This window comes from Pteropus medius, unplaced genomic scaffold (assembly GCF_902729225.1).
Source record: "Pteropus medius unplaced genomic scaffold, Ma_sr-lr_union100, whole genome shotgun sequence".
NCBI lineage: Eukaryota > Metazoa > Chordata > Mammalia > Chiroptera > Pteropodidae > Pteropus > Pteropus medius.
In genome coordinates, this window is record NW_024344378.1 from 45,308,895 (window position 1) to 45,325,625 (window position 16,731).

The window sequence follows — 16,731 nt, forward strand, 5'->3', positions numbered from 1 at the left end:
AAAACATTTTACTAGAAATGGGTAGGATTTACAAAAAAAATGTTTAAGGCTTTCTTTGTTTTCTCAGGGGAGTGCATGGTGCGAGATCAGGCAGGGAATGACAGTGGGGGTAAGAGAGAATGGAGTACCAGGCTTCAACAGTCTCCTGGGGCCAGTGACTGTCAGTGATAATAATTATGAGGTGATGAATGATGATGAGCAAGGTAGTTTTTCCATTTTAGAGATGAGGAGACTAAAGCTCAGAGAGGTGCTGTGACTTGCTCAGGGCCACACAGCCCCCAAGCAGAGAGACTAGGATTCAGACCCAGGATAGTGAGAGCCCAGAGCCCACAGTTATCCCACCTCCTCATGTTCCCTCCATGCCCAGGCTTCTGGGGGATGCTGAGCTTTTGGGTAGCCCAGTGTCCTTCTTCCCTCTGCCAGGTACCTGAACTACTTTGCCACCAAAGCGAGCCCCACTGGTGTGATCCTGGACCTCTGGGAAGCTCTGCAGCAGGATGACGGGGACCTCAACAGCCTGGCGAGTGCCTTGGAGGAGATGGGCAAGAGTGAGATGCTGGTGGCCATGGCCACCGACGGGGACTGCTGAGCTGTCCCAGACTGCGGGCTGGTAGGGACTGGCAGGAGGCAGGTGCAGGGAGGCCCAGGAAGCCTCCTGTGGGGTGGTTCAGCCTCCAATGCCCCCCAGCTCACAGCAGAGTCACCCCTCCTCCTCCTCCCTTGCGCCACCCTCAGACCACAACCAGCCTTAGGAAATCCATGTACTCTGGTGTCTGGAGGATCTGGTGTTCCTTCTCCACCCCCTGCTGTCTCTCCTGGCCTCTGACCTCAGTGCAGAAACCAGGGTGGGGCTGAGGCCTCTAGAAGCAGTTAGGGGAGCACGGGGGTGGCCCTCCTTCTACCCCCACCCTCCACCCGCAGCCCCGGGACCTCTGGGTTAAGTTTGTTTTAGTTTTGCTCTTCATTTTCTTCCTTAGCTATTATTGCTCCCTCCTCTGTAAGCTCCCTCTCTTCAGATCATTTTCCTCTTTGAAGAGTCAAGTACAATTCAGACAAACTGCTTTCTCCTGTCCAAAAGCTAAAAGGAAAAGGGAAGAAAGAAAGCTTCAAACCGCTAGTAAGGCTCAAAGAAGAAGAAGAACACCAAAACCACAAGGGAAAAGAAAACCCCAGTTTCCTAGGAAACGCAAATGATTTATTATCCAGATATTTGGATAAGTCCTTTTTAAGAAAAAAAAAAGAAAAGAAAATGAAAAATAACACAAAAAAACAGAAAACTCTTTTTTTTTTGAGTGTGGATGAGTGTGGGTGTGCTCATGGTTCTGACCAGGAGTGAGTGTGTGTAAGTGCGTGTGAATGAATCTGGGAGAGACTGAACAGAGAATGCTTTGCTTCTAATGATTCCATCTTAAACTAAATTCTTACAAGGCCTCAGTCTTCCCAGTTGCATAGGGTCAGATGGGGTTTTAGCCATGGTACATATTTCCCTCTAAAATCTTAAACAAACCCTGAATCCACAAAGCCAAGGAGCCCTGAGCTCTGGGGTGGAGTGGGGTCCTACCTCCCTAAGCAGACCCCCCACACACACTTCCTATGAGCCCTGGGAAGCCAGATTAAGGGGCCTTGATATGAAAAATGTGGGCAGGCCAGGCCAGCTATGCGCCAGGGAGACTTGCAGTGCCATGGTCTGGTGGCCCCTGGAGAGAAGTTGTGTCCAAGAAGTAGGGCCCTAACAGAGAAGGAAGTGCGGGATGAGAGTCCCTCATGGACACCTCTCTCATTCACCCTCAGAGTAGGGCCGGCCAGGACACCTCCCACCCAGCAGCTTCTAGAACAGGTGGGCTGGAGCATGTTAGCATTTTCTTTAAATCCAGGACCTACCCTTCCCCAGACTCAGTTTCTCCTTCCATAAGATAGAAGGGGTGGATGAGAGAGAAGTCCTCTCTAGCAGCAGAAGCCTGAGCTTCTGGACCTTGGTGTGGCTTTGAGGACATGTTAGCAGCAGCCCTGCAGCCTGGGAGGCTGGGAAGTAGGTGGCCAAGCTGTGCTTTACATGCCCTCCCACCTGCCTGGAGTAGCAGAGGAAGGATGGAGGGTGATTTTACTAGCTCTGATCTCCACAGGCACCTCTCTTCCACCCTCTTCTCACCCTCCCTCTGTAGTCTGGAAGATTTTGAGGTAGGTAACCTTTGAACAGGAAGAGTTGCTGGAGTTGAGGAGCTAGCACCCCCTTACCAGCCTATTCCTGGATATTCTGAGGGGCCAGCAGGGTCCCTAAGTGGGGAGGGATGTATCCCCATCCCTTTCCAGCTGGCTGGCAGTGGCTGAGACCAGGTTCTCGCTGCTGGCACAGAGACCTCATCAAAGGCCTCTCCTTGGCACCCAGGCAAAGCAAGTGCCAACTCCCTTGACAGCTCTGGCCAGTGACCCCAGGGCTTGCCCCAGCAGGTCTGTGAGCAGCCTTTGGGACCAGCCTGGGCATATCCTAGCCTTTGATATTCAAGTCTCCTGGAGGAAAGCAGGTTTTAGGGCTGTAGTCCCAGCCAGCATCCCCAGCCCAGCTCCCTTGCATGGACTCACAGGCTTACCGGGGTTCTCACTACCCACAATCCTCTCTTGTAGTATGGGTTGGCCATGGACAGATGAGGGCCTGCTTTGAGGTTTCAGAGAGGATTCCTTGTACCAGGGCTGCTGAAGGGGCCAGGCTTAAATCAGGAGCTGGGCCCCCAAGACTGGGACCCCAGCTTCTTACTCCAGTGCCTGTGTGAATGCTGCCTCAGGCAAAAAGCAGTAAGCCTTCCCTGTCAGACATACCTGTCCACTGGAGCTCAGCCTCCCTGGTCACTCCTAGCCCAAGCTGTGGGGCTTCTGCGATAGCCCAACCAGTGCCACCAGGGGCTTTACCAGTGCCATTCCCATCACAGGCTCTAAAATGCCCACGGGCAACATGGAGTCCCAAGACCAGCACTCAGGCTTCCACTTTGCCATTAAACCGTGTGACCTCAGGCATATGACTGCCTTCTCTTGGACTCATTTTCTTTTTATACCTAGAAAGTCCCACCTCAGCTGCTGTCTGAGGGCCCTTTGGGCTCTAACACGCTGTCATTCTAGGCTTTGGATGGGAACCCTAGTGCGTAGAAGTTACCATGGCCTGCCTTGCCCCTTCTCCCTGCCCCACCCTTGGAAGCCTGCTTTTTCAATGTCTGGAATGAGAGCTCTTGGTGGATGAAGCCAGGCCAACCACCGGAGTGCCGTTTCTAATCTGTCAGAGAGAAATCGTGCACCAGGGCCTGGAGCACAGAACCAATTGGCTGGAGCCTCCTGGGAGGGTTCAAACTGTCCAGCTTTATATGAAAAGCCAGGAAAGGGTTTGCTGGCTCCATCCATCTGCTGAGGATGCTGTGTCTACATCCCCATGCTGCCCGCCTCAGGGTGGGATTGAGATTTCTCTTACTGAGGTCTGAGAGGCAGCCTATGTGGCCTGTGTTCCTTGAGAGCGGCAGGAGTGGTACTGTTGCAGGGCCTGCATGGCCCTCACACAGGTGCTTATGTCTCATCTCTGAGGTGTGTTTGTACATGCGTGTGTGTACGCATGCTCCGTATGTGTGTGCTTTCTCCACGGGCACATCAGGGTGCCCCTCTGGAAATGTGTCCCACCTATGTGAGAGTATGCTCTCCTTGAGTCCCAGATTGGGACATCCGGAGGTTGGCGTGCCTGTTTTCTGCCCTTTCTGAGTCCACAGGGTCAGTTGGTGTATCTTCTATGTGCCTCTCCCTCTGCCTTCTCTTGCAGTGCCCCAGGCTCCAGAGCTCCAGGTCTGGGGTCCTTCTGAGGGTATGAGGACCCTCCCCATCTCCTGGACGATCCAGGGCCCTCTGGTCCCCTTCCGCCAGCAACCAGGCAGCTGACCCAGGCCCCTTAGCAGGCCTCCTGCGGGGAGGTGGTCAGGAGCTTGGGGTCAGGGAACAGCTCTCCTGGGGGCAAAGGGCTGGACCCTGCCTGGGTCGTAAACATGATTATATGTCCAGGGATGAAGGGCTGCAGGAATGGCCCCAATCCCACCTCTGTTTATTCTGTAAACTACAACCTGTAAATAACGTTTAGGATTCCTATTGTATCAAAATTAATTTTTATGAAATAAATTATATTTCCTAGTCTAATAAAAAAGAAAAAACTCCAGATTGTCTTCTGCTGTCTCTAAACTGTCTTTCTATCAACAATTGGGAATGACCTTCCGCTTTTCTCAAGATTCTACAGGTTTGAGGGGCGGGGTGAGGTCACTGTCAGAGCACCCTGAGCTTCTGGAAATGATCAAGCCCGACTGCGTCATTTTACAGAAGGGGAAACCGGCCTAGAGAGGGGTAAGGACTCTCCCACAGTCACACAGCAGGTTCGGGCCCGTGCTAGATCTGGATCCCAGTCCTTACTCCCCAGTCAATACTCTTGAGATGTAAACATTCATGGAATATGTGCAAGGGTCAGTCACTTGAGGCTTTCATGGACTAAGTAATGTGCGGGAAGGATGACAGATGAAGCCCCCAGTGTCCCTGTCTGCCTATGAGAAGTTCGCAAAGGTGTATCCCAACTGGGGCCGAGGCTGAGAGGTCAGTTCAGAGCACTCACTTGGGACATAAGAATTTATGCAGGCAGATGGGGAATGATGGACAGGATGGGATCATGTGACTTTGGGCCCAGGGCTGCTTTGAATGGTTGGGCAGGTTACACACTGGACAAGAGTACTTTAAATCGGGGAAGGGCGATACCATTCCCACACAAACTGTAAACTTGTGAATTTACTATGAGATGTTTCCAGCAGGTGGCAGTAAAGAACCTCGTTCTAATAAAAACATTGGTGTTAATTTTCCCACTGATGGAAGTGTCTTGAGAGGGGCTTTTTTTTTTTTGTAATGTGCATAAAGGAACCAGACAACTGGCAGTGGCCCTGTCTCACCTGGTCCCCTCTGTCCTGCGGACCTCAGGTCTCTGAGAGCTGGATCTGGTCTCAGCATTTCCCAGCATGCATTGCCCACTCCAAGAGTGGATTCTGGAGTCTCTTCAGTTTGTGCTGAGAGCACACTCTGGCCCTGCCGTGGAGAGTCACGTATTCGTCAGCACATAAAAGGCTCTGAGAAGTCCCATATGAAGAAGCTGGTCTCATTAATACAGGTGTCCCTGATGTATTTGGCCATGGAACCCTCTTTTAACCTGTACATGCCCTGAATATGTGGTACCTGTGGGCCCTGCTAGCTCTGACTTTCTGGGATTGTGGTTCTGGGGTGTGCACCAGGTGTCACCTCGCTGTTCTCTTGAGGGTAGGGAGCACCTGTGGGCTAAGTCCTCTAAGCTTATGGCCTAGTAGGGGAGGCAGGGCAGCAAACACACGTGCACATACACGGTCTCATCAACTCAAATTGTCATCATTCCCTGAGGACCCAGAGTACCTGGAGCCATCACATCCCAGTGAGCAGTCAGTGAGGCTTTCCTGGCAGAGATGAGTGAGATTCATAAGAGAGAAGAGGGAAGGGACAACCGTATGTGTGTGTGTGAAGGCCAGCATCGGGGATGTAGCCTGAGGTGGGAGCAACAGCCCAGAGAGCAAAGTCCAGGCAGGGGCATTTATTTATATGAGTAGCCCCCACAGGCAGGCAGTTGTCTAGGGTCCTCCCGGAAGTCAAAGTTACCCATTTAAACCCCCTCACTCTCTGCCTGCCACCTAAGCAGGAGGATCCCTCATCTCCTGCCCCTTGATGGGGTGCAAAGAGTTCTGGCCTAGGAAGCAGGGGACCTGGGTTCTAGTATTGATTCTGTTCAGGTCACTGTCCCTCCCTCAGCCTCAGTTTCCCCATTCATGAAGTGGACCCTCTGGTTGGTGTTGTTCTGTAATTTGGCGGATCCTGGTTGTAGTCAGGGGTGTGACAGCCCTACACCTTGGGCCCTCCTCTGTCACAGTCCCAGGAACAGAGGAAGAAAAATCAGTTGAGGGCAGAAGATGGGCTTATTTGATACTGTGACCAAGTGGCTGTTCAGTGAGTTGACAAAGCTGGCACATGTGTCCAGCCAGTTAGTCAGCCAGCCTGGCACAGCCAGCAAACTCAGGCCACCAGCTGTTGTTGTCCATGAAAGGTTTCTAAGTGAGGTGGCAACCAGCTGCCCCCTCCTCCACTAGGGGCCATAAGAAGAGAAAATCCATTCCGATCCTAGTTTGAAGTCAGATGCAGGAAGGCCTCATTCAATTCTGTTTAACAAAATTTAAAAAAACTTTTGCCCATTTGTTAAATTAATTAATTAATTATTTTTAAAATTTTTTAGGTGAGGCAACTTTGACCTCACAGATTGCAAGGATCTTGTCAGCTTACAATCCCTTATTTTTTATTCTTTATGCCTGTAGCACCTAGTCTTCCTAGGTGGTCTCCCATCCAAGTACTAACCAGGCCCGACCCTGCTTAGCTCCCGAGATCAGACGGGATCAGGCTTGTCAGAGTGGCGTGGCTGTAGACAACTTTTGCCCATTTTATTTGAAAATATAATACATGTCTATGGTGTAAAGAAATTCAAAAGATACAGAAGAATAGGTGAAAAGTAGATCCCCCTCCCTCCCTTGCTCCCTCCTTCCCCTGCCCCAGTCCTTCCCCATAGAGAAAAGTGTTATACTTATTATATATCTTCTCAGGAAGATCTATGCAGATACAAATATATTTGCACATGTAAATATTTAAATATAATGTTTTGATCCAAGACTCTCAACCCCTTGAGGTGCAACCATGAAGTAGTTTTATTTTTCCAATAACCACTCAGAACTTCGTTTTGTCCACACTGACACTGGCTTTCCCACTGGATAGCAGGCTCCCTTAATGATGTCTCCATGGAGGTCCCTAACTATTCACTTGATTGTTATTAAGACGGTCTCATTTTGGTTGCTAAGGCTCAACCCATCCATCTTGGAACTCCAAACTCGGCTTTAACTAAAGTCCTTGGAGTGCGCCGTACAGGCCTCTGGAGGGCTGCGGCTGCCTACTCTCCATGCCTCCCTCTGCTCCCCTCTCTTCACGGACTCAGCCAACCACTCCCCACCCTAAACAGTGGGACATTTTCCTCCCTCCTGACCTCCTCCCTTATCACTTTGTGGGAAAGCTGCTATCAAACCCACTGTCACTTCTTGCACCTGCACAGGCGTCTCACACCAAGTCTTCGAACTAGGCCCTGGAGAATCAAGCGACCATTCTCAATGGGATGCTATTTCTACCATAATCCCTGCCCTGGATACAACATTCCAGGGGCAGGAAGACGTCGAAACTGGGAACGTCCAGGTCCTGATTTTTCCAAACGGAAACTGGCGGGGCAGAGAATGGGGGTCCGTTGCGTCAGTCACTGCGAGGTACTAGGGAAGGGTACACACTGCCCTCAGAGCCTAAGTGAGGTGACAGAGAAACAAATGGGTAGGGAGCCCATGGAAGCTCAGGGGAGCTAAGCCTGGGGGTCCAGAAAGGTTTTCTGGAAGAGACACTATTTTAGAACAGCGTGTCTTTAGGTTGGTGTCTCTGAGATGTAGTTTCTCAATTATACATTTCATGGGTGAGACTTTAAAGCAAAAGTTTGCAGCAACTTTCTTCTCTGAAATTTCTTATTAAGAGAAGAATGCTGATGTCCTTGGAGCAGGTGATGGGCCAGATATGAAGGCTGCTCTCTGCCAGAGAAGCAAAATGGTCTGAGGGTCCTATTTGGATGTGTGTATGGTGAGGGTAGTATAAATTAGTGTCCTCTCAGTGACCCTAACCTGGGATATGGGGGAGACTGGGCAAGGGGCACCAGTGAGTCAGTGCTATTCCAGCAGCCATGAGGGGCTGGCCTGGCCCAGGCCTCACTGTGGGTGATTTGAATCTGCCCATCCCAGTTCCTCAGCTTAAGAAGCTTGTCTCAAGGAGAGGGTCTAGGATATCTGGAAATTCGGTCTGTATTTATTAATCTAATTTATAGACAGACACAGCCCAGGGGCAGTGGGCTTGCTGAATCAGGCCTGGGCAGCCCACAAACAGCTCATAGCAGAATAAGAAGTGAATTTCTAAAGCTGGTACAACAGGACCAAGGAGCGGTCAGCCTGAGATTGGTACCAACAGTGCATGAGGGAGCAAGAAGAAGGGGGAAGGTCATTTCAGCTGGCCTTCCTGGAAAGGTGGTGATATTTAGGCAAGTGGGTCCAAGGGCCCCCCAGGTGGCAAGAACAGCATGTCTCCATGAAAGCCCACAGTGGAGAGAGTGGGCTGGCAGAGCTGGAGACAGTGTAGGATCAGGCTAGGGTGCTGGGAAGGACAGAGGAGCCATGCTGACCCAACTACCACGGGGCTGTGGCTCTTTATAAGGTCACCCACCCTAGGTTCCCACAGATCTGCTCCTCGTTGGGGCTGGCTCACATTAGTCCCTCAGTGCCAGGCCTCAGGGCTTTGTCTGTAGGCAGGGGTCAGAAATAAATGTCTCTGGGATCCAGCCTGCTCGATCATGTGAATGAGAGAAACAGCCACATCAACACTTCACAAAGAAATGTGCCCTCTTGGCTGCTTCTTGAAACATAAAGACCATCTCAGTGTATCGCTCACTTCCCACTTTTGGTAGCAGCCTGGGTCTCTACTTGAGTGAAACAGGAGGGTAAATATTTGACCTCAGTACAATAGGGAGTGATAAGAAGAAGTGGAGACTGGCCAACTGGAGACCACACAGCCCCCCGGAAGGGGATGGCCCGCACTAGGGGCTCAGTCTCGTGGTTGCCAAGCAGGAATGTGTGCCCAGGACTGCTCCATCCTCCTGCTTTGAAAAAACAGAAATCAGGATTAGGATTGATATATGAAATCATTCTATTTGTCATTGTTGGCTCAAATTTTCTCTTGTAGGCCAAACAAGACCCACTCAGTTTGTGACGTGCTGGGCTGTGGGGAGCTGCAGAAGGTTTTGAAGCAGGGGCGGGTCAGGCTCTGAGCTGCTCTGGTTCAGGGGTTCACTGGCTGGGACAGGGTCCTGAGACCCCGGCCCTCTCTACAGACTGCCTGGGCACATCTTTCCCCAGGTTGCATCAGAGGGACAATGGCATCTGCCCTAGCTCTCCTCCCACATCCCTCGATGTGATGGTGACTTTGGTTGGTCCTCTTCCCAGGGGCCTCTCCTCTGCCTGATGAACCCAGAGCAGGGACTGGCCCTAGGGTCCCAGTGACTCCCCTACTACCAGGTGTCCAGGGACAGTAAATACCGTGATTATTCCAGTAAGTACCGTGATTACTCAAGAAGGCTACACTAGGCAGAGGCTGCCCCTGAGATGGCAAAGGTGGATGTCCTTGGCCATCATCTAATCCATCCTCACTTGATGCCAAAATTCCCTCCACAATGGCCCAGACATAGGCTTGTCCAATTTTTGTTTGAATATTTCTAGAGATGGGGAACTCACTACAATTAGTGATAATAGCTGGCATTTATTGAGTGTTTACTTATTTTTACTGTAGGGACTGATTTTATCCTCAGAATCAATAGGAATAAGACTTGCACTCCCTGACAATATTTTAAATATTTGAAAGCAGCTTTTGTGGTCCACCCTGGAGCCATATCTCTTCCAGCTACATGCTCCCAGGTCCACAGCGTCAACATACTCTTCTGTGCTCCCTTGGGTTCCTAGTGACCTGCCTCTGCTTCTTCAGCTCCCACAGGGGAATAATGATGGCACTCACATCACAGGGAGTGAGAGGCATAAAGACACCCACATCTGGTAGGTGCCAAGCACAGAGTTTGGCACTGAGGATGCCAAATAGAACCTGTCTTAGCCATAATGCCAGCTCAGCTGCAGGTTTAAGGAGACAAGCTTTGGGGTCTGCCTGACCTGTGTGACCTCGAGCAAATTGCTTAAACCCCTGAGATCTCAGATATTCAAACAACAAAATGGGAATCACGAGCCTTTCTGCATAGGTTTACTGTAAGAATTAAATTAGCTAATAAGCGTAAATATTAAGAAAGTGATAAGTATTAGTCCTTTCCCATTTTGTCATCATTGGCATTAATAGCAGATGCAGGTGTGCCACCAGACTATTACTATCACCTCCCTTATTCTGAGCTCTATACTTCTATTTATACAGCCTAAGCTTGCCACATTAAATGAAGATGAGAAGGAATAGCTCTTTGTATCTGCAGACACCTGAGATCACAAAGCACTTTCAAGTGCATTATGTCAGTGATGCCTTATGTCTTCCCTTCTCACGTAGCTAGGAGCCCAGTGAACCACATGGGTAGAGCCCTTCCTCTTGTGACTCTTGGTCCAGGACTCTCGTTACAGGCCCACACAGTAGGGAACATAGCCCAGCTGCAGCCCCACCTACCCAACCTGTACCACCCTTGGCATTAATACACCCTGTAGCCTTCTTGAAATACCTTCACACCAATCCACTCCTTGATCTCCAGAATCGACCCCACTGCTACTGCACTGGAGGTGGGCAGGACAGGGACTCTCTTCCTGGCTTTACAGAGGGAGAAACACAGACCCAAGGACAATTAACATCTTGTCCACCGGGTTTGGAACAGAGACCAGGGACCCTCCCCATGGAACCCCTTGTGGAGATGGAGGCTGTAGTCAACTGTGATGGGGCCCCAGAGTTCTTGGACACCTGGACTCAAATATGAGCTCATCTTAGTTTCTAGGCTTGACAGGTGGTCTACTCCCAGGCCTGTCTGTAAAGAAGTTCTGGCCCATTCATAAGCAGCTTTGAAACCACAAGGCTCCTCCCTGTCTAGGGAAGTGGAACCAGTGCTGGCGGGGAATGTAAGCAGAGCTAAAGGGCTCTCTGATTCATGTCTTGCTTCGCCCACCCTCCACCTACAAAGCCACATTGCCCTTGGTTTCTCAGACCCCTCATTCTCCTGGTTGTCCTTCTCTGCCCATTTCCCTATTCCTTTTACAGGCTCTCCCTTCAACTCAATCTTTAAACCTTAGAGTTCTGTAGGGCACAGTCCTGGACACCTTCTTCCTCCTTCTTCCCCTTCCCTTGGTTTATCTCATCCATACCCACAATTTCAACTACCACCCAGAACAGACAACACCCCATCTTAGGCCTCCAGCGCCAGCCTCCCTACCTGACACTGCCCCCTGGTGTCTCGAAGGTACCTTAAACTCAACATTCCAGATCAGAACTTATGATCTGCCCCCAAACCTGGTCTTTGCTAGCATTTTCTGTCCCAGTAGAGGCCCCATCATCCATCCAAATGAGCAACCTGGGACTCTAGAGTTATCATCCTTGCTCCTTCTATCTCTCTCCACCGTACCTCACATCAATTTGTCCATTCCATCTCCTCAACATCTTAGGTCTTCCCAAGTAAATCAGCTCCCGGTGGTTCACGCGTTCAGTCACTTAGCAATCACTCACTCTTGGCTGGGCAGCGTACAGGCCTCATGCAAAGAGAGGTGAGCCCAGCACGCCATACTTTGCAGAGCTAGTGTTGATGGTAAGCCAGGTTCGGTCTCAGCTTGACACGATCCCACTTATATGAAACAAGACTTCACAAGTCTAATGGTGGTAGAGGAAGACAGTCATAACTGGGGGTCGCGGGGGCGGAGGGAGAGAAAAACAGGAGCCGATGGGGCCAGGTTTGGTCCTGGAAAATGAGGACGTTCTTCTGCAGTGGTTTCTGTTTTTTCTGTCAAGGAGGAGGCAGGAGGCAAGGCCATCTTGGGATGGGGTATGTTCAGGGGGTTGAGATGAGTGGAAGAGGAAGGTGGCAACAGTTCTCACGGAGAGCAGGAGCTAAGATGTCATGGGACTGCTGGAATCCTGGAGGCCCATCTCAGGTTGGTAACCATGAACTCAGAGGGGAAACACCAGCCTGCTGGGGACTCTTCTGTGAGGCTCAATCCCTCAGGTGTATGTTTTTCCCCCCGGGGTTACCCAGCAGTGCCACTAGGGGGAGAGGGACGTGGGAATTTAGAGTACTGCTAAGAAGTTACTGAAATAATGGACCATGCATGTACATTCAGGGTGGAAGGAAAGATGCCTGATGCATGGAGGAGATGTAAAGGGATCAAGGACTGGAGTCCCAGGAGGTGCAAACTGTCCTAGAAGGAGCAGTTGAACACAGCAGGGAGAGGTGGTTAGAGTCAGAGTTGGGGCTGGAATTTGTGATGTGGGAGCAGAAAACTATGGATGGCTCCTTATCTCCCAGGATCCATGTGCCCCGCTTGGGGCTCAGTAAACCCTGGAAAACAGAAAATGCAGCTCACTGAGCCCGCCCAGCTTGCGAGCACGGCAATGACAGGGCAGAGCCACAAGATGGCAACATTGGCCCACAAAACCCATGCCTGTAGGCCTCAGCATCACCCTGGAGGCTGACTTGCCGGAATATTCAGGCTCTTTTTATTGCTAAATCACCTACAAGTCACCAGACTTTGCGTGAGATAAGGAACCTGTGTAACCCCAACTTTCAACCACCTTTGATAGAGCCCCTGACTGGGCTCTGGAGGCAGAAAGTCATCAATTTGAATCTTGGTTCTGGCACTTATTACAGGGGTGACTCTGAGCAAGACACTAACCTCTCCATACCCCAGATTCCTCATATGCAAAATAAGGCTAACCAGAGTTTCTACCTCATGAGGTTGCATGTTGGACTCAAGTAAATGGTCCCTGTGGGGTGCAGCCAGAGCAGGAACTCAGAAAATGCTCACCTTCCTGACAGCAATCAGTACTACTTATTGGTTACCTATTCTGTGCCTCATAGAAGGCTGTTAGGTTGGTATTATCAGACGAGGAAACTGAAGCTTAACTTCCCAGGGATACAGAAACAACATCCAAGCCCCAGGTCTATCTGGCTCCAGTTCTGTCCATCAAGCCAGGAGGCCTCCTGGGGCCAGTCCTTGACATCACATCTCAGCTCCCTGGGGCCAGCAGCAAGTCCCTTTATAACAGCTAGATGGCTTCTGTTCAGTTCTCAGAACATTTCAGGGCATTTCTAAGCCATGGACAAACAGGATGCTTTTCTCAAAGGGCTGAGAGATGTAAAGTACCAACCCAGCGGAGAGTGCTTTGGATGTCTTGCGTTTTTTCTTCCTTCCTTCTCCTGTCTTCCTCCCTTCCTCCCTCCTCCCTTCCGTTCTTCCTCTTCCCCACCCATCCTTCTTCTCCTTCTCCTTCTACTTCTTATTCTCCCCCCCTCCTTTTTCTCCCAACCTTCTTTTTTTTTCTGTACGTGCACCCCAGAACAAGCATGTACAATAGGTGTGCACCACTTTACCACCTACGAATACTTTCCCTGACATTCTCTGACAATGCTTGCAAACAGGTGGTGATTGTCATCAACTCTGTTCAGCTGCAATGCTCCACACTCATCTCCACCCCAGATACAAAGCAGGGGACCGTAAAGGCAGAAAAGTGTGGCCACCTCATAGGCACTTATCAAAAAAGGCTTACATGGCCTGCCCACAACATCAGGACAGGAGACAGGAACCCTGAAAGTCCTACCGGACCTGCCCACACTAGCCCTCCCACCCACATTCCCACCACCACCACCCACCTACCCCCACCCCCACACCCATCGTGGTCCTGGAATTGGTCCACTCTCAAGTCAATCTTATAAAAACACCTGTATTTCTGTCTCCTCTCTACCTCCCCCTTCTTGACCCCATCTCCCTCTTTCCTGATAATCCATCAAGGGAGATATTTGTATTGCTTCACTGAAGTGCTCTTGCAGGGAAGAGACTTGCTCAAGGTCACTCAGCTAGTCAGAGGCAGGGCCAGAATAAGACCCCAGGGCTTCTGACCCCCACTCTTGTGCTCCTTCTCTGATCTCCCAGAGCCTTGAACATTCCCTGGGAAGCTGAGTGTGCCCAAAGTTACCCACCTCATTTTATCCCCAAGCTATACACCGCTGCTGCCATTTGTCTAGATCTTGGAGGAGAAGATGAGCCCACGCTGGCAGGGAAGCAGCCCAGCAGATGCATTAGCAACCTGTTTCCTCCCACACCTTTCTGTCTTCATGATGGAGACCATCCCAAGCCCCTTCGGAGATCCAGCCCTAGCAAACAGCTAAACCTCCAAGTTGGCTGGCTCCTTTTCTATTTAGAGAAAGCCCCCTAGCCTTGGAGCACTGGAGGGTGGCTCTTGGTGCTTCTGATTCTCTCAGCAGGGGTCCTGAAACTGTCTCACTCATTCACATATGCATGCATTTCCAAAGATAAAGATTAAAATGACTGAATACCACTCAGGACTTTGCATGAAGAAAAGCAGTCAAGTGACAAAGCACTGAAGCAGCAAAAAGATGGGATTATGATCTGGGGGCTGGACAGGAACAGTTCTGGATCCACTGCCCTCACCAGATAGCTGTATGCCCTGGGAAGCCACTGCATCTCTTTGGCCTCAATTTCCTCATCTGTAAAATGGGATAACAGTTCCATTTCACTGGGTTATGGGGATAAAATGAGAGAATGTTCATGAAAATGCTTTTAATATTAGAGGATTTTTATTTCAAATGTAACGAAGGCTAAAAGGCCCAAGGACCTCTCCAAAATAAACTCTCTACCACATTTGAAGTAAGAAGCTCTTCTGTGGAAGTGAAGGAATTGTGCAGTGAGGGCCTGGCATCTGTGGCCTCATTTAATCCTCCCAATGGCCCCACACAGACCCTGGGTTTCAGAGAGGTTTAGTAATTTCACCATTATCCCTCAGCTCACAAGTCTAAAGCCAAGATTCACACAGAAGATGTCAAGCCCCTTCCTTTCCTATGCTGGGGGTGCTTTCTGACAACTCGGGAGGGCCCCAGAATCTACATACATGGTTGGAGACTTCTATGACCAGGCCAGGGTTCAGGGGTGCTGGTTATGAGATGAGAGCCTGGAGTGAGGGGCGGGGGTACCCTGTCTGCACTACCCAGAGCACAGCCTCCGAAGGCACGATGCCATGGTTGAGCCCTGGGTTGGCAGCTGCAAGGACATGTTATCTACGGTCACAGAACTCCAGGTCCTTGGTCTGACTAGCTAACTGGGAGGAGACCCCAGCAGTCAAGAAGCTTCTTGCTTCCTTACTGGGAGCACTTCTGCTGTCCTTACCTGCAGTGGGCTGAGGGCAGGATGTGAATGCCGGAATTGTCAACTGCGACCATAGTCTCTAAACCAAGTTCTGGGTCTCCCGAAAACATCTGCCCAGCCACGGAAGGCCAAGTTCAGCCTGAGTGTGGGTCCTACTCCACCTTTAAACTTTGCCCGACCTCCCTGAACTTTGGAGATCTGTTTCGCTCCAGTAGGAACCTGACAGGGACCCAGGATGAGGGCATTGGTGCATTTTCAGACCTGCCTGCAGCAAGAGGGTCCTCCCTCCTTCCTGTCAGGGACAGCATTTAGGGAAGGTCTTCAGTCCCTGCCACAATCCCCAGCTCCAAGCTTCCCCTTTGGGTTCTTGTCATTTCACTGTGGACAGTGACCATTTTCTCGGCTATATATGAAGTGTGAATAGGAGCATCTTGGGGGAAATATGGCTGGTTGTATGATCTGTATGTCACAGAACAGGAAACAGCAAGCTTGCTGAGCAAGTGTAGATTCAAGACGAGTCTTCTGCCTTCCCCCCAGCAACCACATGGTGGCCCCAAATCTTCCAAAATAGCATCCTGGAGCCTTCACATCTCCCTCCTCCTGCCCAACCTCTTCCCCAGTTCCTAGGTAAGGTGCAGGTGTTCTGGGCTGGGGCGTTGCAAACTGCATTGACCAGGTTAGGGAGGCTGGGCTGTGATCCAGGATGGTTTAAAGTCTAAAAGAAGTAAGATGGAAAATGAAGCCTTTGCCAATGTGTGTCTGTTTGCTGAGGCTGGAAAAATAAGTACAATCCTGCAGCCAAGTGACCCCAGCCTCTAGTCCACTGCCTTGCCTGTGGTCACCACGGTCATCTCTCTAAAACCCCTGTGAGGCCTGTTCTTCTAGTTTGAAAACCCTTGTGGAGCCCCGTCGCCTGCAGGGTGATGTCCATTCTGGCTCTCAGGGACCATCCTAAGCTGGGACCAGCCTTTCTCACAGCCTCACCAAGGACATATCACTGCTGTAACCTCTGCCTCTGCTTCGGCCCTCAAGCGTCTTTCCTACTCTTCTCAATGGGCCACATGCATCAAGATTTGGCTCCAAGGTCACCCCTCCTGAGAAGAAGCTCTTCCCCCTCCATCCTACTCCCCACCCACCTCCAGGCCATGTGTCAGAACAGAAAATTATGACAGCATGAGTCATACCTGGTAGGTAAATACATACCTGGTAGGCTCTACTATCATGTGACCTGGGGCTAGCTACTTAATGTTACAAGCCCTGGACTTTTATCCTGTTAAACAGGGCTAATAAGGATGTGGGGCCAAAGTGAGGGTGGGAAGGTGCGCAGTCCTTGCTGACTCCTGTTATCTGCCCACCTGATGCTCCCATTGCACTGTGCACAGTGACTGCAGGGCTTCATATGTCCTCTGCACTCACTGGCCTGTCTTTCTTTGAGAGGGCACAGATTCCTCTAAAACAAGACCCCAGCCCTTGGCACCTTTAGGTTTTTGCAGTGTTTTCATTCTCAGCACCGCATCATCAAATACATGGGTTTTTCCCACACCAACGACCAACTCTCCAACTCTCCAGACACCCTGGGTACCCAAAAATTCAATTCAATTCTGACACTATCTACCTGGAGCTAACATCAGACCCCACAGGATGAAGGGCTCAGTAGCACAAGATTGCCTCCACTTCAGACACCAGTCTCAAA

General features: G+C 50.6%; 1 protein-coding gene and 1 pseudogene across 1 annotated transcript in view; one reads left to right on the forward strand and one right to left on the reverse strand.

Moving 5' to 3' along the window:
• The window catches only part of UNC5B (unc-5 netrin receptor B), a 79,613-nt gene extending 79,024 nt beyond the window's left edge, over positions 1 to 589 (forward strand). The window contains exon 11 of the mRNA XM_039870914.1: positions 424 to 589. Coding sequence (XP_039726848.1) covers positions 424 to 589 — 166 coding nt within the window. The remainder of the gene's footprint in view (positions 1 to 423) is intronic.
• Positions 590 to 6,380: 5,791 nt separating this feature from the next.
• Positions 6,381 to 6,498, reverse strand: LOC120610080 (uncharacterized; annotated as a pseudogene).
• Positions 6,499 to 16,731: the final 10,233 nt, after the last annotated feature.